Consider the following 20,454-nt stretch of genomic DNA (forward strand, 5'->3'; position numbering starts at 1 on the left):
GTGATTTTGGGGACCCGGTACCGGCCGGTCGTAGGTTCCCTGGACCCGAGCTTGGCACACATGTAGCCCCATTTTTCCTCTACAAGTGTGCAAAGTTTGTTGTCTGGGGGACCTACGGCTGGGGAGCACCAATTTTTTAAAGCTGGGCACCCCTTCCATAGACTCCCATGTTAAACGTCAGTCTAGTCATGGACACAGTGAGGCATGGGCACAGTGAGACATGCACAAGGGCAAAGTGAAGCATGCAGATGGACACCATAGGGTTATAATCGAGTCAATAAGTTTTCCCATTTTTTTGTGGTAAAATTAGGTGCCTCGGCTTATATTCGGGTCGGCTTATACTCGAGTATATACTGTACATCATATTGTTTTTAAAAACACATGGAGCACTATGACTGTGCGCGCGTGTGTGTGCGTGCGTGCACCAAACCCAACCAAAATAGTTACAGCTCATAAAAATATATTTTTTTCTTTTTACAGAACAAAAGTAAAAGTTCTTGCCTTTTTGTATTAATAAAGCATTTCCAACATGAGTGTATCTAACTCTGATCTAGACCCATTGATTTAACCATTTCCCAAATCGGATACATTCAATCATGCTGGGAATGATAACTGTCACAGCTGCTTGTGCTTTAAAGGGGTTGTAAAGGTTTGTTTTTTATTTTCTAAATAGGTTCCTTTAAGCTAGTGCATTGTTGGTTCACTTACCTTTTCCTTCGATTTCCCTTCTAAATGTTTTTTTTCTTTGTCTGAATTTCTCACTGTTCCTCCTCAGTAAGCTTGCCCCCATCATCCGAGCCTTTCTGGCTGGGGGTTAGTCAGCGTGCTCGCCCCCTCCCTTGGGACTACATCCCTGAGGGGAGACGCTGAGCTTAAGCCATCATATGGCTGGTGCCAAAGCTGATCACATGTGCAGCACCATGGCAACTGCAGATTAAACAGAAACTGACATGGCGACTTCCTTGGTTGTAAAGGATTGAAGGGTTCCATTTTACTTAAAGCAAAAAAAGAAAACGTATAGAATTGTATGCATTTTTATTTGCAGGGTAGAAAATGTGTGCAGACAAGTGTCAGTTGGCCTCACTTTCATAAGTGGAAGAAAATGTCATCCACAGCAACCAAACAGACTTTAGCTGTCACTGAATAAACCTAGCCTTGGACATCAGAGGATGGTTGGATATGAAGCATTACTGTGTGAAGATGTCTTTAGGTCCAGCTTCAGCCATAAACATAAATGATTGAGTTACATGAGCGTTCCTGTTTTTGCTATGGTGTACTATAGACATGTGCAATTCCTTTAGTTCCAAATTCGTTTTTTAACGAATTTTGACAAACCTGTTTAACAAATTTTTCTGAACATTTGTAAATTTGAAAATACGATCTGAAATGATAACTAACTATTAAATTATAGATATTGGAATTACCTTTCAAATTTGACTGTTAGTGAATGTAACGAATACAAATTTATCCGAAGTTATGAATTATAGTAAAATAACAAATGTCGCATCTAAACGAATGAAACGTAATAAATAATAATATTAAAAAACGTTTTATTATTTATTATTAATTGGATCTGTTTAGATATGGCATTCGTTATTTCGGATAATTCGTAACTTTGGATAAATTTGTATTCCTTACGTTCACTAACAGACAAATTTGAAAGGAAATTACAATATCTATAATTTACTGGCAAAAGATTTTTTACCTTAAAGCGGGAGTTCTCCCATAAATGTTTTTTGTAACTTCGATTCCCTTAGATTGATGCTCGTTGTGTCTAGGGGAATCGGCTAGTTGTTTTAAAACCTGAGCAGTACTTACCGTTGTAGAGAGCGATCTTCTCCGCCACTTCCGGGTATGGGTCTTCGGGACTGGGCGTTCCTTCTTGATTGACAGTCTTCCGACAGGCTTCCGACGGTCGCATCCATCGCGTCACGAGTAGCCGAAAGAAGCCGAACGTTGGTGCGGCTCTATACTGCGCCTGCGCACCGACGTTCGGCTACTTTCGGAAAATCGTGACGCGATGGATGCGACCGTCGGAAGCCTGTCGGAAGACTGTCAATCAAGAAGGAACGCCCAGTCCCGCAGCCCATACCCGGAAGTGGCGGAGAAGATCGCTCTCTAAAAAGGTAAGTACAGCTTCGATTTTAAAACAACTAGCCGATTCCCCTAGACACAACGAGCATCACTCTAAGGGTAAAAACAGCATTTTAGCGGTGAACCTCCGCTTTAATGCAGCTTGTCCTGAGCAAATGAGTACCGTATTTTCCAGTGTATAAGGCGACCGGGCGTATAAGACGACCCCCTAATTTTATTTTTTTATGATTTTTTCCCTGTACTCACCATATAAGACGACCCCCCTTTCCGAGGCTTCCGACGCTTCATATTTCTTCCTTATGGAGCCATATTCTTCTTCCTTCTTGCTGGAGCTGGAGCCAATCACGTCAAGCGATGTATTCTATTAATGAATACAAAGCCTGCTTAGATTGTCAGAAGCTGTAACATCATCAGCCCACGCCTCTCTGACTCTCAAAGCCAATCCGAGCAGGCTACTGTATGTATGGTAGATGGTTGTTACTCCAATCTGAGCAGGCTCTGTATTTATTTGAATACATCGCTCATCGGGATTGGCTAAGCAGTATATACTGTATGGAGCCGAAGCTACATACAGTATTACTGCACATCCAGCAGGCATTTGAGCAGCTGACCCGGCGTATAAGACGACCCCTGCTTTTTGGACAGTTTTTTTTAAGTGTAAAAGGTAGTCTTATATGCCAGCAAATACAGAAGTTAGTAAAAGAAAGGTTACAAAACTTTCACAACTGTTTCCCATGAGATCTGTCTTGTGATGTCATCAGGTTCCCACCAGCATGAGATCATCACCCAACACCTTTCGCACGTTTCCATCATTATTCAGTTAAAACGAGATGGAGCAAAATGATGAAACCACAACAACCCATCCGATCCCTCCTATCTTACTTCTGTATACTGGAAAATAAAATAACACATATTAGGATTTATAATCTCTCTCCCCCGGACTAGCTCTGACCTTTTATTCCTCACTCTCCAGTCCGTTCTAGTTAATAAGCGGTAATGCGCTCCTGACGTCAAATCTGCAACTGCCTGAGAGGCCTTAACCGTCCGTGCTGCAGCACATTGCAAGTACTCCAATGGCTTTTATAAATTGCTGCCCTTTCACAATGAACTTCTCCGGCATTCAGAGTTACCATAGAAATGATTTCAAGTGCCACGATACACATCAACTGCCGTTCAACACAATGAGTGTTTCTCGAGATTAGGAGCTTGGTGTTCTCTCCAGAAAAATAAGTCCCGTATGGTGGAAAAGTAGATCACCACACATGGCATATAGTTCTTTACAATGGATGTTATTTTGGGGAGGCACATGATGAATCGATGAATTATATGCAGTGTTGGTGTCTGCATGAGACCAGTTTAATGTATAAAATCTCATTACCATGTTTGGGTACTAAACACCTTGTTTGTCCATCTACATGGAGGCAGCCATACTTGTTCATTATAAATGCAGACTGTGGGCCAGATTCAGGTACAATTGCGCCCGTGTAACGTAAGCCGTTTACGTTACACCGCCGCAAGTTTTCAGTTTTAGTGCCCGATCCACAAAGCACTTACCTGGAAACTTGCGGCGGTGTATCGTAAACACGTCCGGCGCAAGGCGGTCCAAATTGAATGGGGCGGATACCATTTAAATTAGGCGAGGTCCCGCGCAGGACCTATTGCGCATGCTCCGTTTCGAAATTCCCGCCGTGCTTTGCGCGAACTGACGTAATTTTTTCGATCGGCGACGTGCGTAGCGTACTCCCGTATTCCCGGACGTCTTACGCAAACGACGTGAAATTTGAAATTTCGACGCGGGAACGACGGCCATACTTTATACAGCAATATGTTGGCTGTGTAAAGTTGAGGCACCCAAAACGACGACTAACTTTGCGATGGGAAACTAGACTAGCGGCGACGTAGCGAACGCGAAAAACCGTCGTGGATCGCCGTAACTCCTAATTTGCATACCCGACGCTGGTTTACGACGCGAACTCCCCCCAGCGGCGGCCGCGGTACTGCATCCTAAGATCCGACAGTGTAAAACAATTACACCTGTCGGATCTTAGGGATATCTATGCGTAACTGGTTCTATGAATCAGTCGCATAGATACTCTGAGAGATACGACGGAGTATCTGAGATACTCCGTCGTATCTCCGCTGTGAATCTGGCCCTGTGTTTTCTCATACAACTTAGTGACTGGATAACAAGTACAGCGCAATCTATACCGTAGGTAGTTTACCCTATCAGTAATTATTCTCTCAGAAGCTGTACAGCAAGAATGTTGAATGACACTTATGGAAACACGTACTTACCTGAATAGGAAATATATAGCTAGATTCAGAGAGGTTTACGCCGGCGTATTAGTATATACGCCGGCGTAACTCTGAATCTAAGCCGTCGTACATTTAGGGGAAATTCTCAAATTGAGTTACACTTAAATGTAGCTAAGATACGACTGCCTGCGCCGTTGTATTTTAATTGTCTAGTTCCCCCGGCTTCTAGGAGCGTAAGCGCTGATTTATGCCTAGAATGCGTAAATCAGCGAGATACGCCGATTCACGAACGTACGCTTGCCCGTCGCAGTAAAGATATGCCATTTACGTAAGGCGTTTTCAGGCGTAAAGTTAGTCGAATAAAAAGCTGGCCTAGCCAATGTTAAGTATGGACGTCGTTCCCGCGTCGATTTTTGAAAATTTTACGTTGTTTGCGTAAGTCGTCCGTGAATGGGGCTGGACGTAATTTACGTTCACGTCGAAACCAATACGTCCTTGCGGCGTACTTTTGAGCAATGCACACTGGCATATGTCCACGGACGGTGCATGCGCCGTTCGTTAAAAACGTCAATCACGTCAGGTCACGAATCATTTACATAAAACACGCCCCCCTGTTCCTCATTTGAATTAGGCGCGCTTAGGCCGGCCCATTTACGCTACGCCGCCGTAACTTAGGAGGCAAGTGCTTTGTGAATACAGCATTTGCCTCTCTGACTTACGGCGGCGTAGCGTATATGTAATACGCTACGCCGGCTTAAAGTTAAGCCAGTCTTTCTGAATCTGGCTAATGATCAGCAACACAAAGCTTGTGTAATATTGTACAAATAAAATTAAGAATTTCCAGGTGACCTGTAATTATATTCAAAGCTTAACCACTTGCTTCCTCAGCCTAATCTGACATTTCTCACATAAATGTAAAAATCAGCATTTTTTTTGCTGGAAAATAACTTAGAATCTCCAAACATTATATATTTTTTTAAACAGAGGCCCTATAGAACAAAATAGTGGGTGTTGCAATTTTTTATGTCACATGATTTTTACGCAATGGTTTTTCTAAAATACACCTATACAACATGTCTCACTTTAGAAAATCGTATTCCCACAGAATAGAATGGCAACAAATTATGGTACCTAAAAATCTCCCACTTCCACTGCATGTAAACGATCCAGTGGCTATTTAGTCGCTTTGGCACGCTTTTTCTTTTTTCAGCATCGCCTGCTGAAAAGATTGATACCAGGGTCATGACTGCTGCTGAAGCCATTGCCCTGGTATAACTACTTCAACCCAAGGATGTACAGGTACATCCATTTGAGGGAAGTGGTTAAAATGTGTTTTTAGCCACTTCAATACCGGTCACTTTTACCCCCTTCCTGCCCAGGCCAATTTTCAGCTTTCAGAGCTGTCACAATTTGAATGACAATTGCACACTGTACTTGCATGACATTTTTATTATTTTTTCCACACAAATAGATCTTTCTTTAGGTGGTATTTAATCAATACTTCCCCCCCCATAAATAAACGATTAAATGCCAAAAATGTGGGTCTGTTTTGGTTCTGTTATAAAATTTTGCAAAAAATCTTTCTTTAGAAATTTAGGCCAAAATGCTACATTTCTTTGGTGAAAATAATCCAAATCAGTGTATATTATTTCATCTGTAGGAAAGTTATGGTGTGGCTATCTTAAAATGGATCAATCCTGGGATATGCTGATTGCCCATCTAATTTCTTGAGAAAAATATTTCCGAAATGACCCCTTTTTGGATAGTAGACTGTCCAAAGTATTTAGTAACAGGCATGCCAAGTTTTTTGAAGTTAAAGATATTTTTACACACTATGATTGTTTATAGCAGTGAATTTTACTGTTATAAGCAAGCATTTTTACTGCATGAAATAGATTCATTCAGTGCATATTGTTGTATTTAGCTGTGATTGGCCACAGCTAATCACAGGGTAAAGATGGGCTGTAATTGGTAAGTGATCACATGGTACAGACAGGGCCAATCACAGAGAAGGGCATTAATCAAAGCCATTCATTGTTTACAATTGTTATGTGATCTGCTATGATTGGTCACAGTGATCACATGATACCGGCAGCGGGCCGGTACACTGATTTTGAGCCCCGTAGGTAAACCCACAACCGTAAAATCGGTCTGTATATGCAGTAAAGCATGCTTGTTATACTTACTGTGGAACCTAAGGGGTTAATCCTCCGTGTTGTGTAAAAAGGCTCTTTCATTCTGCCTCTTTCCACTGTCTCCAGTCCATCTCCTGATAGTACAGAGCCTTGGGGGCACTCTGCAAATGCTCTGTGGTGTGTATTGCTAGATTTATTTTCTTTCAAGACAGCATCAGAGAGATCATGGCTCCACCCACCAGACTAAAGCAAACACCTTTTCCACCAAACTTCAAAAGGATGCTTCTCTCCAGTTGTTTGTGTTTCCTCTGGCCGGTCCCAAGAGACCAGGTTTCCTGCCTCCACCAAGTATTTTCTTATATTTGGAGAGCATACCGATCCTCCCCGGTCCACCTGAGACGGTTGGTGAATTTGAATGTGATCAGCACAGGGCCAATCAGCAATGTCCATACAGAAAGTGAGGGGTCTTGCAGCCTCAAAGCACAATCAAAAGAGAAGGAAAACTTCTCCTACAAGCTCCTTCTACAATCAGTGGGGTAGATTCAAAGAGCAATTGCGTCTGCGTAACCATAGTTACGCAGCGCAATTGCTTACCTGTGCCGGCGTTACGAATGCTCCTGATTCAGTAACCTTGTTATGCCGACTGCAGCCTAAGAAATGACTGGCATAAGGCTCCTTATGCAGTCATATCGTAGGCTGCATTCTTACGTTGGCCGCTAGGTGGCGTTCCCGTTGTGGTCAGCGTATAGTATGCAAATTGCATACTAACGCCAATTCACAACCCTACGCGAGCCCTGCGTACGCAGTTTACGTAGTTTGCGTACGTCGGGTTTCGCGTAAGGCTGCTACTAGCAGGGGCAGCCAATGTTATGTATACCCGTCGTTCCCGCGTCGCGAAGTTTAAATTTTACGTTGTTTGCGTAAGTGAATCGTGAATGGCGCTGGACGCCATTCACGTTCACTTTGAAGCAAATGACGTCCTTGCGACGTCATTTGCCGCAATGCACGTCAGGAAAGTTTCCCGACGGAGCATGCGCACTACCTTCGGCGCGGGAACGCGCCTAATTTAAATGATCCACGCCCCCTACGGGATCATTTAAATTACGCGCCCTTACACCGGGCAGTTTTCCGGAGCGCACACGCAATTTACGGAGCTACTGCTCCGTGAATCGCGCGTAGCGCAGGAAATTTACGGAGGCGCAGCGGCAAAACGGTGCGCTGCGCCTCCGTAAAAAAAGGGGCAAAGCTACCTGAATCTACCCCAGTGCCTGTACCGGTGCGCGGCTGGACACTGATAGAAGTCACAAGACTGCTATGTACTGCTGGTGAGAAAGGGTATTTAGCAGTTTATATTTACTAAAATAAAATGGATCCAAAAACAGTGCTCTCTGTTATATAAAAAAAACTCCTCAATAATCAAACTTACATCAAACAAGCACCCCAAGTGCTATATGAATAGCTTTAAAAAGACAGGCGAAAATCCACTTGTACTTGCTTGATGTGAGTTTATTCATTGAGGAGTTTTTTATATAACAGTTCTATACAGAGAGCACTATTTTTAGTTCCATTTTATTTTACAAGCAGTAAAGCCAGGGGAGAGTCAGAGGAGAACAGATAACTAAAAGCTTATGGAGGGGCAACAAGTGCATTCAGACCTTGATTCATTATGAGGTGAAATAAAGAAGGGATGCATATGGAGTGGATACATGTATGGAGGAACTGAAGAGATTACTATTACAGCACATTGGTGGTGGATTTTTATGGACTGAGGAGATTGTAGATGGAACTTTATGCTGTTTTTATTACAATATTTTTATGTTATTCATTTTATGTATTGCATAATTGTTAAAAGGTGTAGTGAAAAGCACTGGGTAATGTTCTAGCAGCAATCTTTTTTTGGGTATCACCATAGGACTGCACTGATTGTTTGTTTTTTTTTAACACAGATCCAGTTATGTATTTCTCTGCTCTGGAGCTTTATTTCTCTGCACAAGCCTGTTACTTGAACATGCTTACAGGACGGGAGAGCACAGGGATGATGTCGCTAATGTGCTGCTGCTCCTCCACTGCCCAATCAGCAGGCTTTGTGTGTGTCCTGGACCAAGCTGTACTGCTTAATTGCAGTGGAGGTCTAGGACCAGGCTGTGCTGTTTGCTGGGCTTCCTGAATTACAAGACTAAACAAAATTGCACATCTTTTGGCAGGTTAAAAGTCACATCTAACTGTGGGCAAACACACATATATGCTTAGGTGGGAAAAGGCCCTAGGCGAGGAGATCTCCGTAGAGCACTGGCGGGTGATCTGGTCTCAAGCGGCAAAAAGTTTGATCTGTACTTTATACAAGGAGAACATATAAAAATCCTCTACTTGTGGTACATGACACCTGATGTTCTCCACGCCATTTACCCGACCACCTCGGACCGCTGCTGGCGCTGTCAGCAGGACAGGGGAACGCTTATCCATGTTTACCGGAGTTGCCCATTGATCGTCCCCTTCTGGAACTCGGTCCAGCAATTATTGGACCGACTTCTAGACAGGACGCTCCCCCTGACCCCAAAAGTTTTCTTATTAGGATTGCCCCCACCGAACATCCCAGCACCCTACAAGAAACTGGGCAGACATATCCTCACAGCAGCGCGATGTCTGGTGGCTTTACACTGGAAGCGCTCCGCCCCTCCCCCCCGAGGCCCTATGTGCCAGGATAAAGGATGTGGAATTAATGGAGAAGATGACGGCCAGAATGCTAGACAGACTGGAGGCCCACGACGAGGTTTGGGAGCTTTGGGAGGAGGTATCCTGATCAGGTAGCCAAACCACACTGGTGATTTCCCATCCCATCCCCCTCCCCTCCTTCCCTGCCTCCCTCCTCTTTCCCCCTCCCCCTTCTTCTTCTTTTTGCTGTTTCCTTTCTTCTCTTCTTCTTATCTCTTCCCGTGAGCCCACGGGTGATTCGAGATTGTTCACTAGTACAATATTGCACTGAAATGTTTATCTCGTACCTTGCACTTAACCGGTTTATGTAGCTAAGGCTCAGTACGAACTATTCGCTACCTCGTGAGAGGACACATAACTGGTCGGATAGAGCTTTGGAGATTGTCAAATATGTTGATGATCACTGCACTAGATGTTGCTTACGTGAATGGTCCTACGTGTATACGTGTATTGAAAACTTCTAAATAAAACTGTTATTGATAAAAGTCACATCTACATGTTTGAACTGTGTATTTATCTGCCTGACTGGAGTTCAGCTGTAAAATGTAGAGTGAGCGATTAAGACAAAGTACTCGCGTCACATAAAAGCCTTTTATTTACATGTTAATAGTTTGTTGGATTCAGCAGTGACATTCAGCAGTCACAGGCTCTCTGGAGACATGTATGAGCCTGACAAAAATGATTAGTGGCAGCTCAGACCTTTTACGCTCGGCCACAGCACGTTCCCACTGTCAGTGCAGGATGGAAGCTGCGCTGGTGAGATGCGAATCTGGAGCATAAAAAACAAAGTCCTCTATTACCCTGCTATGAATATTTGGTGTTTGAGATCTTTTTCCAGAGCAGCGTCTTCAGGTTGTTGAGTATGAGTGAGTGGTGGACTTCCATCTGGCTGGCTAGGCCGCTGAGAGTCATACAAGTCCTCAGCTGCTTCTGCAGCTCCTCTTTCAAGTCTGACGGGGAACCGTACAGCAGGTAGTCCTGCATCAGTTTGCAGGCTTTGGCCAGGTTCGGCTGGATGACGTCATTTTTACACTGCTTCATCAGCTTGTCGCAGGCCGCGGTGCAGTCACTCCCGTATGTGCAGTCAGAGTTCTGTTCACAGTGCCGGCCTTTGAGGAAGTCTTTGATTGTCATCTCAGTGGCCACCTTGCGCAGGTCCACCACCTTGAAGTCATACTTTTCGTTGTAGCCAATGTTTTTGAAGCTTGTTTCGCAGACGAAGAAGCTGCCGTAAGTCCCATGAAAAATCTCCTCCACAAATTCCAGCATGCCAATGGCGATCTTGGCCCTCCTGGGCCAAGCAGGAGCAAACCACTGGTGGATCACGGTGTGGATGGGGGAGGGCAAGAGGGTCTGCAGGAAGGTGGGCATCTGAGTGCCATATAGGGAATCATGGGGGATCTTCTCAGTGATGTAGAGGTCTCCACAGTACCCCAGCAGCTGTGACGTATGTTCTTTCTCATGTAGCGATAACATGAGAAGGAACTCGTTCAGCTGTAGCAGCGCCCAGATTGATTTGGCTTCTGCCAGAGAAACTTTCCCGTCTCCATTGACGTCTGCCATGGCTAAAATACGCCTGACCAAAACCATCAAGGACGTCTGATCTCCCAGCTTTGCCTGTATGAAGGATAAAAAGACAAAAGCAATATATTTATATGTTAGCATGTACTTATACTAAATAAAATATCCTTGCAGGTGCTACAGATATACACAAGGAAACAAATATATATTTTTTTAAAGTATAACTAAAGGCAAAAAAAATTCTTACGTTTTAGATAGAGTGGAGGCGGATTAGAACACCTATTAGGTTTTTAGTGCTGTTTTTGTCCCCTGCTAAAGTGGTAGTAAACTTCGTTTTTTTACCTACAGGTAAGCTTATAATAAAGCTTACCTGTAGGTAAAATGAATACCTCCTAAACATTCACCGTTTAGGAGATATTCTAACGAGCAGTAGCAGGTGACGTCACCGGCGCATGCACTCTGAAGGAACGGCATACCCGTGCCGTTCCTTCAGAGCTCTGTGCTGCGGCCGAGACTCCCACGCACATGCGTTGGAGTGATGTCATTGTAGGTCTGCCAGTCAGAAGGTTGGACTCTGTGAACCTGGAAGAAAGACCTGGTGAAGATGGAAGCCTCTGCAGTGGTGACAGGTAATGCATACTAGCACATTATGATATTGTCTTGCAGGGTGAATCTTTTTATTTTATATATATACACACACAGTATTTGGACTTTACTGTCGCTTTAAGGAGAGTCACCTTCTCTATTTGTTCTGTTTACCATTATTAGTGAAAGTAAAAGAAAAGCCCACAATTTGGCTTGCCCAATCTTCCAATGGGGACACTAGTTCTGGTGACCTGCGGGTCCCCAAGGGATTCCATTATTTTGCAGGGATTTCCTCTCAATTCATGTTTTGACATTTTGGAACAGGAAGTGAATGTAAATCTCCCCAATGGGGTACAAATGGCAAAAAAAAAAAGCAACAGGAGTTTTAACCCTTCCTCACTCTACTCAAAATGAAAAAAAAAAAAATTGCCTATAGTTTTACTTTAAGACTAGTGCATTCTTTACAAGTTGGCACCATTGTGCTTTTTTAGGAGCATATTCAGCTCCACCTCTGTCGATGTCACCAACCTGGAACTAGAAACTGGCTGACAGCAATTGGCCATGGTGATGTGCACTCTCTGGACGATGAAGCAGCCTGTAAAGCTCAGCTAGCTGTGCATCTATCTTCTGCCCAGTTTGTTTGGTTAATCTGCATTTGTATGGCAGCTCCCCATACTGGAGGGGGCACATGTCTATAACAAGCCAATCTAACTGCTTTGTAGCTGCTTGTGCTGCTGTCCTGGGAGGGGCCCCCATTCCACAGCTTGGGGAAAGAAATAATGCACCCATGCAGTGGGGCTACCCCTGCACTGCAAACATTAAGTTCTTGTTTAGGCCGCAAAATAATTCTGAATTATGAAACGAGCTTCTGAGTGTTTTGGGGGCCCGCTAGTGGCCAAGCCCCGGTCAGCCTTACAGCCTGGAGGGAGCTTGTAGGAATGGCGAGTCGGGTTAGTAACCTTGCTTTTAGTGGTCCCCTAGACCTAAATGAGTGTCCCACTGCAAGGAAGCATTTTTTTTTCTTTCCCTGGAATTCACTTTTAAGGTAAGTAGGGCTGCCTTAGGGACTAATCTAGTGTTTATGTACAGGATTCCCTGCTCTTTATTATAATAAACTGAAGATGATAGCTAAGGTCCAGTGGGGAGAATGTCAGCAGGTATAACATCATCACTTAGAGCAGAGATTTGATTAGAAGCACAATTTCACAATTCAAACATTGTGTGCAGATAGTAATGACAATGCACTGTAAAGAACACACAGCTCACTCTATAAATCTCCAGTTTAGCTTAGGCCTTCGTGTATGAATAGGAAATAGGGATAGAGACTGTTCACTTAACAAGATTTTTAAATTGGATTTTAAATATCCAATCATGTATGAAGGAAGTTGCTAAAACAGAATTTATGCTAGCACATGATTGGTGGACTGAAGTGAACGCAGCTTTTACTCATTTACTAAGGTCTGTAAACATTCACCTTTGAACAGAATCAACTTTTTAAGCTGCCCTAATGTGTCACACTTTTTACAAATAAGAAAGTGGGTTTATTTTACTAAAGGAATAGATGCTGTTTACACCGTAATCTAAATGTACACTTTGCAAAATGAATGGTAGCGTATAAGAGGAGGCTATGTTCACTCTCAGTAAACAATCATTGGTGAGGGTAATTAAAAAAAAAAAAGATGTTTGCTATCATATGATGGGAAATTCAAAATTAACACCGCTTTACCCTATTCATTAATATTTATTTTCTAATGTAAATGTTCACTTTGTTGGTGAACAGCCTCTATTCCAACAATGCCAGTGTTAAGAGAATATTGATGTTGAAACAGCACTTACCAAGATATGCCACTAGGTGGCAATGTAGTACCTGAACTGTGCACATTGAAAATCCTTAAAGGGACACTAAAGGCAGAATGTTTTTTTTTTTTTTTAAATAACAAACATGTTATACTTACCTCCACTGTCCAGCTTCGTTTTGCACAGAGTGTCCCCGAATCCGGTCTTCTGGCGGCTGTCTCAGCTCCTCCTTGCAAAAGCTTTCCACCTTCATGCGAGCAAGCTCGCATGGTGGAAAGCTTTTGCGGCGCGCTCCCGTGATACAGCGGCGGGCATAGCCGCCAACTGTATCACTCGGCGTGCCGCGTCATCGGATGTGATTGACAGCAGCGCCAGCCAATGGCTACGCTGCTATCAATCCCTCCAGCCTAACCAATCAACGGCCAGGCTGGGAACCGAAGAAGATCACAAGGACGCGCCCATAGGTGCATCATGTAACAGATGGTTCCCGCTGCTGGCCTATATAAGGCTGCCTCTGTCTGACCCAAGTTGCTGGATTGTCTTCAGCTCTCCCTGAGTTCCTGAACCTGCACCTGTTTCCTGTTGTCTCACTGTGACCCGGATTGTTTCTTGGCGTACCTTGATCTTCTCCTGACTCTGACCCGGCTTACCCTAAGGACTACTCTTCTGCCTAATCAGTCTGCTTGCTTGTGTATGACCCTGGCTTATCCTAAGGACTACTCTGTTGCCTGTGTATGACCTTGGCCTGTTTAACCAGTTGACAACCGGCCCATAGCCAAAGTACGGCTACAGGGTGGTTGCTTAACTCTGCCAGAATCGCGCCCCCGGGAGTGTCCGTGACCACAGGTCCAGAGGACCCGGCGCATCACGGACCACAGTAAATCGCTGCTGATAGCGGCGGTTTACCAAGTGATCGCTCCGTCCAATGATGGAACGATCGCTTTCTAAACAAACAGGCGTTCTTCCCTCCCCTCTCTGTACCGATCGGTACAGTGTGAGAGGAGAGGGGAGAGAGCGGATGGCAGCAGCAGTGCTGTGGGCTGGATCTGTGACAATTGCAGTCACAGATCCATCCATCCCTCCATGCATGCTCAGCCATCCCTGCCCAATACTCTGGGCATACTGTGCAATACTCTGGGCATACTGTGCAATGCTCTGCAATACGCCCCCCTCCTGCTTTTACCGACAACGCTACGATCGAAACCAGAATTGTTTTTTTTATTTCAGGCTTCCCAGCCTAGAGGTGAGATGTGGGGTCTTATTGACCCCGCATCTCACTGTAAAGAGGACCTGTCATGCCATATTCCTATTACAAGGGATGTTTACATTCCTCGTAATAGGAATAAAAGTGATCAAAATGTTTTATTTTTTGCGGAAAAACGTGTCAAACTGAAATAAATAAACTAAAATGAACAATAAAATATATATATTTTTTAAAGCGCCCCTGTCCCTGTGAGCTTGCATGCAAAAGCATACGCAAGTCCCGCCCACATATGATGTGTCTCTGCGAACGTTAGAGCGAGAGCAATCATTTTGGCCCTAGACCTCCTCTATAACTAAAAACATGTAACCAGTAAAAATATTTAAAGCGTCGCCTATGGGGATTTTTAAGTAGCGAAGTTTGGCGCCATTCCACGAGCGTGTGCAATTTTGAAGGGTGACATGTTGGGTATCTATTTACTCGGCGTAACTTCATCTTTCACATCATGCAAAAACATTGGGCTAACTTTACTGATTTGTTATTTTTAAGCAGAAAAATGTTTTTTTTTGTAAAGAACATGTTAGAAAAATTGCTGCGCAAATATAGTGCGAGATAAAAAGTTGCCACAACCGCCATTGTATTCTCTAAGGTCTTTGCTAAAAAAGCATATATAATGTTTTGGGGTTCTATGTAATTTTCTAGCAAATAAATGATGATTTCTACATGTAGGAGAGAAATGTCAGAATTGGCCTGGGTGCTCCAGAACGCCTGATGGTGCTCCCTGCATGTTGGGCCTCTGTATGTGGCCACGCTGTGTAAAAGTCTCACACATGTGGTATCGCCATACTCGGGAGGAATAGCAGAATGTGTTTTGGGGTGTAATTTGTGCTATGCATATACTGTGTGTGAGAAATAACCTGCTAACCTACAATATTTTGTGAAAAAAATTAATAAAAGGAAAAAAAATCTTGATTTTGCAAAGAATTGTGGGGAAAAATGACAACTTCAAAAAACTCTCTTTCTAAATACCTTGGAATGTCTTCTTTCCAAAAAGGGGTCATTTGGGGGGCATTTGTACTTTTCTGGCATGTTAGGGTCTCAAGAAATGATAGGCTGTCAGTACTTCAGGTGTGATCAATTTTCAGAAATTGGCACCATAGCTTGTGGACTCTTTTACTTTCACAAAGACCAAATAATATACACCAATTTGTACTTATTTTAGTCAAAATTTATGAAGAAAAAATACAAATTTGCTATTTTTTTTAACAGAAACCAAGAAAAATTATATTTTTTTACAGAATTTTCAGTCTTTTTTCTCTTATAGCGCAAAACATAAAAAACCCAATGGTGATTAAATACCACCAAAAGAAAGCTCTATTTGTGTGAAAAAAAGACGAAAATTTCATTTGGGTACAATGTTATATGACTGAGTAATTGTCATTCAAAATGTGAGAGCACCGAAAGCTGAAAATTGGTCTGGTTATTAAGGGGGTTTAGGCGCCCAGTTGTCAAGTGGTTAAAGGACTTGTTTCTATCTGAATACCCCTGCTACATGTGTGTGACCCTGGCCTGCCTTAGAGACTTTGCTGTTTCCTAGACCAATCTACCTGACCGTGTGTGGTCACCAGTGTTGGATCCTCAGCCAGGCCTTTGCTGACTTCCCTGGATACCCTATGCCCTATATCCTGACCACACTCCTTAAGGACTGATTCCAGCACCTCCTCAAGTTGCCTGCTGCCATAGGGACTTTGCTATTTGATACACCAGTCTACCTACCTGTGTGTGATCACCGGTGTTAGATCCTGGGCCAGGCCTTTGCTTACTTCCCTGGATACTCTATGCCCTGTATCCTGTCCACACTCCTTAAGGACTGCTTCCAGCACCTCCTCAAGTTGCCTGCCAATGTGTCAAGGGACCAAAGCTGGCAGGTAGGAGGATTGCAGACTGGGAGTGGGTAGCTGGCACGGCTGGGGAGGAGAGAAATGAGCTGTGGGCTTGCAGAGGAAAGACAGGAAACAGGATGACCCTCAAGTGCGGCTTCGAGGCAGCATTATGGTAGGCTAGTTGGCGCCCAGGTTTTTGAGTTTGACAAATGGGAGTGGCTAGAGATTGACAGATGTGTAGGCTGAACATGGTGTGGATGTATGCTGTACTGGAATGAAGGAGGATCCCTCAGAAAACTATGCAGGGGCTGGTGCCTCCTGTCTGGGAGATACATATGGATCTTGAAATATTTCTGAAAATATACTGTAGGTATGAATAAATATATAATAATAAGTGGTTAATTGAAAAATGTATATGAAATGACGGCTGAAAATAAAATGAAAAGAAACATGAGAATGAACCTCCAAATGAAGATGAGAATGAAAATAAAATTATGAAATAAAAATACAATTAAATATAAAAAAAAATGTGAATAAGCTGTCAGAATACAATGACAAATTGGGGAGGATTTCCACATCCACCTCGAGTGCGTGGATGAGGGAATCGATTCCATTTTTTTTCATTCAGCTGACTAGCTGTACGGAAAAAAATGAAACCATGTCCAGCAGCTTTAGCTACTCTATTGGAAAAGGCTTTGTACAGTCTTCTATAGAAAGTGCAACCAACCATACCGTACCAGTTAATCCGATTTATATATTGAGATGACTAAATGAGGAATTCAGATTCAAATTATTTATTTATTCATTTATCTAGTGCTGACATACTCTGCAGTGCTGTACAGAAAACACTGACCCATTCATATCAGTGTCAGCACCACAAAAGCTTACACTCCAATGTCCTACCACAATCACAATTTGTATTATTATACATTTTTCAGTGTTAACATAATCTACAGTGTTGTACAAAGCACACTGCACCAGCTTTATCAGCCTGTGCCAAAGGAGCTTACATCCTAATGCCCCCACTATAGACATATACCGTATTTTCCGGCGTATAAGACGACTCGGCGTATAAGACGACCCCCTCATTTTCCAGGAAAAAATTTGGTTTTGGGATATACTCGCCGTATAAGACTACCCCCTTCCTACTAGTCTTTCTGGAAGCTGAGGGTTAGCCAGAACAACCGCTGACAGAAACAACCGCTGACAGAAACAGGCTTTTTTTCAAGCCTCACTATGCCATTACATGCCTCACTGTGCCATTACATGCCCCCACTGTGCCATTACATTACATGCCCCCACTGTGCCATTACATGCCCCCACTTTGCCGTTACATGCCCCCACTGTGCCATTACATGCCCCCACTGTGCCATTACATGCCCCCACTGTGCCATCACATTACATGCCCCCACAGTGCCATCACATTACTTGCCCCCACAGTGCCATCACTTGCCCACACAGTGCCATCACTTGCCCCCACAGTGCCATCACTTGCCCCCACTTTTCCCCCCACTGTGCCATCACTCACGTTTTGCAGGCCGGTGACAGTCTCCGTCTGCTGCGAGCGTCCATGATTTCAAAGCTGCGCCGTCTTCTCAGCGTGTCCTGTGATTGGCGGAACACAAATTTTCCCAGTAGCGCCTCTGTTCTGTGTCCCGCCAATCACGGATGCCTTCTCATCTCGTCCGAGGATGAGAAGGCATCCGTGATAGGCGGAACACAGAACAGAGGCGCTGCTGGGAAGATTTGTGTTCCGCCTATCACAGGACACGCTGAGAAGACGGCGCGGCTTTGAAATCATGAACGATCGCAGCTGCACGGAGACCGTACCCGGCGTATAAGACGACCCCCGACTTTGGATGCATTTTTTTGCATCCAAAAAGTCGTCTTATACGCCGGAAAATACGGTACTATGACTGTATGGTATTCTTCTGCCCCATAAAATGAGTTTAGATCATACTCACTTTTAAGTAGTTGAGCAGCATCTCCTTGAACTCATCCATAGAGGTTCCTCTGGTGGGTTTATCAAACAGGACCAGCTCCCTGCGGGGAGATGCATCTGGATTGCTCTCTGCTTTTAAATTTTCCTCGACTCCACACTTAATGATGACTTCTCGCTCCCTCCACAGCCCTCGGTAGACCTACAAGTATATAGATTATATAGGTTGTCATGGTACATACAAATGTCCCTTAACTATAAATCAAGACAATTCTATTTCCCCTCCAAACATTTGGTTATTGTGTTTAATTACAGGATGAATGGAAGGCAATCTGTCTTTTTTATCTTCTAGTTTCTCAGCCTGTGCTCTGTATTCCCAGGAGAATTTCCAGAAGGCCTGGAGAGACTGCGTCTACAGCCAGAATAATAGTTTACATTTTATGGTACGTTATAAATATGATCAAATATTTTCTTATTTAAAAACATGATTTTTTTTTTATAAAATATTTATGCACATTTGGAAACCCATAAACATTTCTGACACTTCAGCAATGCTTAAAGGAGTTGTAAAGGAATTTTTTTTTTAGCTGAAATTAATGTTTACAGGGTATAGAGACATAATAGTTAACTGATTCCTTTTAAAAGTAGATAAAAATCAATCATATAATGCACCTGTAGTTTCAGTTTTGTTTTTGCATGTTATCCTGCCTCTGTGCTGTACAGAGCCATAGAGAAGTGAGGGTTTGGAAAACGAAACTAGAAGCTCCCAGTACTGTGGTCCAAAGGAAACAGACAACCAGGAAGTGTCCAGAACAGAGCAGAATTACAGCAACATCAGAGCAAAAACAAACAATGAGGACATGAAACCAGGACTGCAATAAGGTAAAGGAAGCTATTTAGCTAAAAAAATGTTTTTCTTTAGTGACCCTTTTAATGTGACCCTCACCAAGAAATGACTAGGCACTGCCTATCCTTAAATCTCTTAATATAGCCGGGAGAAAACAATCAAGGAGACGCACTGATAAACCTTTCACAGCCAGGCAATTTCTGGGAGCTTTCTAAAGCACACAGTGCCTTGAAAAAGTATTCATACACCTTGAAATTTTCCACATTTTGTCATGTTACAACCAAAAACTTAAATGTATTTTATTGTAAAGTGGTAGGAAAATGATAAATGGTTTTCATTTTTTTTTTACAAATAAATATGTGAAAAGTGTGGTGTGTATTTGTATTCAGCCCCCTTTACTCAGATACCCCAGACTAGAATCTAGTGGAGCCAATTGCCTTCAGAAGTCACCTAATTGGAAAATGAAGTGAACCTGTGTGTCATTTAATCTCAGTATGAATACAGCTGTTCTGTGAAGCCTTTAGAGGTTTGTTAGAGAACCTTAGTGAACAAACAGCATCATGAAGGTCAAGGAACACACAAGACAGGTCAGGAATAAAGTTGTGGAGAAGTTTAAAGCAGGGTTAGGTTATAAAAAAAATCCCAAGCTTTGAACATCTCATGGAGTACTGCTCAATCCAAATGGAAAGAGTATGGCACAACTGCAAACCTATCAAGACATGGCTGTCCACCTAAACTGGCAAGAAGAGCATTCATCAGAGAAGCAGCCAAGAGGCCCATGGTAACTCTGGCGGAGCTGCAGAGATCCACAGCTCAGTTGGGAAAATCTGGGCAACTATTAGTTGTGCACTCCACAAATCTGGCCTTTATTGAAAAATGGCAAGAAAAAAAGCCATTGTTGAAATGAAGCCAAAGGAAGACCCATTTGCAGTTTGTGAGAAGCCATGCTCCGGAGCATGCTGGGACTAACTCCATAAGAGGCCTATATAAATCGGTGCGAGCCGCCGCACACGGCATTGCAGCAGGAGGAAGCGACGTGTCAACATCAGAGAAAAAGAAGAAGAAGGCAGAAGGCGACAGAAGTCCGGGCACCCCCCGCCGAAGACGTCGAATAAGAAGACCGGGAGGGGGCCGCTGTAAAAGAGCTAAAGAAGGAAGCGGCCCCTCCCCGGCAGAAGAGAACCAGACAGCGGTGAAGACCTGCACTCCCCCCCCCGCCCACACCGAAGACGTCGAATGAGAAGACCGGGAGGGAGCCACTGTAAAAGAGCTAAAGAAGAAAGCGCCCCCCCGGCGGAAGAGAACCAGACGGCGGTGAAGACCTGCACTCCCCCCCCCCCCCCCCCGCCGAAGATATCGAATGAGAAGACCGGGAGGGGGCCGCTGTAAGAGAGCTAAAGAAGAAAGCGCCCCCCCGGCGGAAGAGAACCAGACGGCGGTGAAGACCTGCACTCCCCCCCCCCCGCCCCCGCCGAAGATATCGA

General features: G+C 43.8%; 1 protein-coding gene across 1 annotated transcript in view; it reads right to left on the reverse strand.

Moving 5' to 3' along the window:
* Positions 1 to 9,769: 9,769 nt before the first annotated feature.
* DIPK1B (divergent protein kinase domain 1B) overlaps positions 9,770 to 20,454 on the reverse strand; it is a 139,020-nt gene continuing 128,335 nt past the window's right edge. Inside the window, exons 4-5 of the mRNA XM_040324104.1 lie at positions 18,149 to 18,325; positions 9,770 to 10,814 (exon numbers count right to left, since the gene is read on the reverse strand). Coding sequence (XP_040180038.1) covers positions 10,002 to 10,814; positions 18,149 to 18,325 — 990 coding nt within the window. The 3' untranslated portion in view covers positions 9,770 to 10,001. The remainder of the gene's footprint in view (positions 10,815 to 18,148; positions 18,326 to 20,454) is intronic.

Source organism: Rana temporaria, chromosome 9 (assembly GCF_905171775.1).
Source record: "Rana temporaria chromosome 9, aRanTem1.1, whole genome shotgun sequence".
In the NCBI taxonomy this organism is placed as follows: domain Eukaryota; kingdom Metazoa; phylum Chordata; class Amphibia; order Anura; family Ranidae; genus Rana; species Rana temporaria.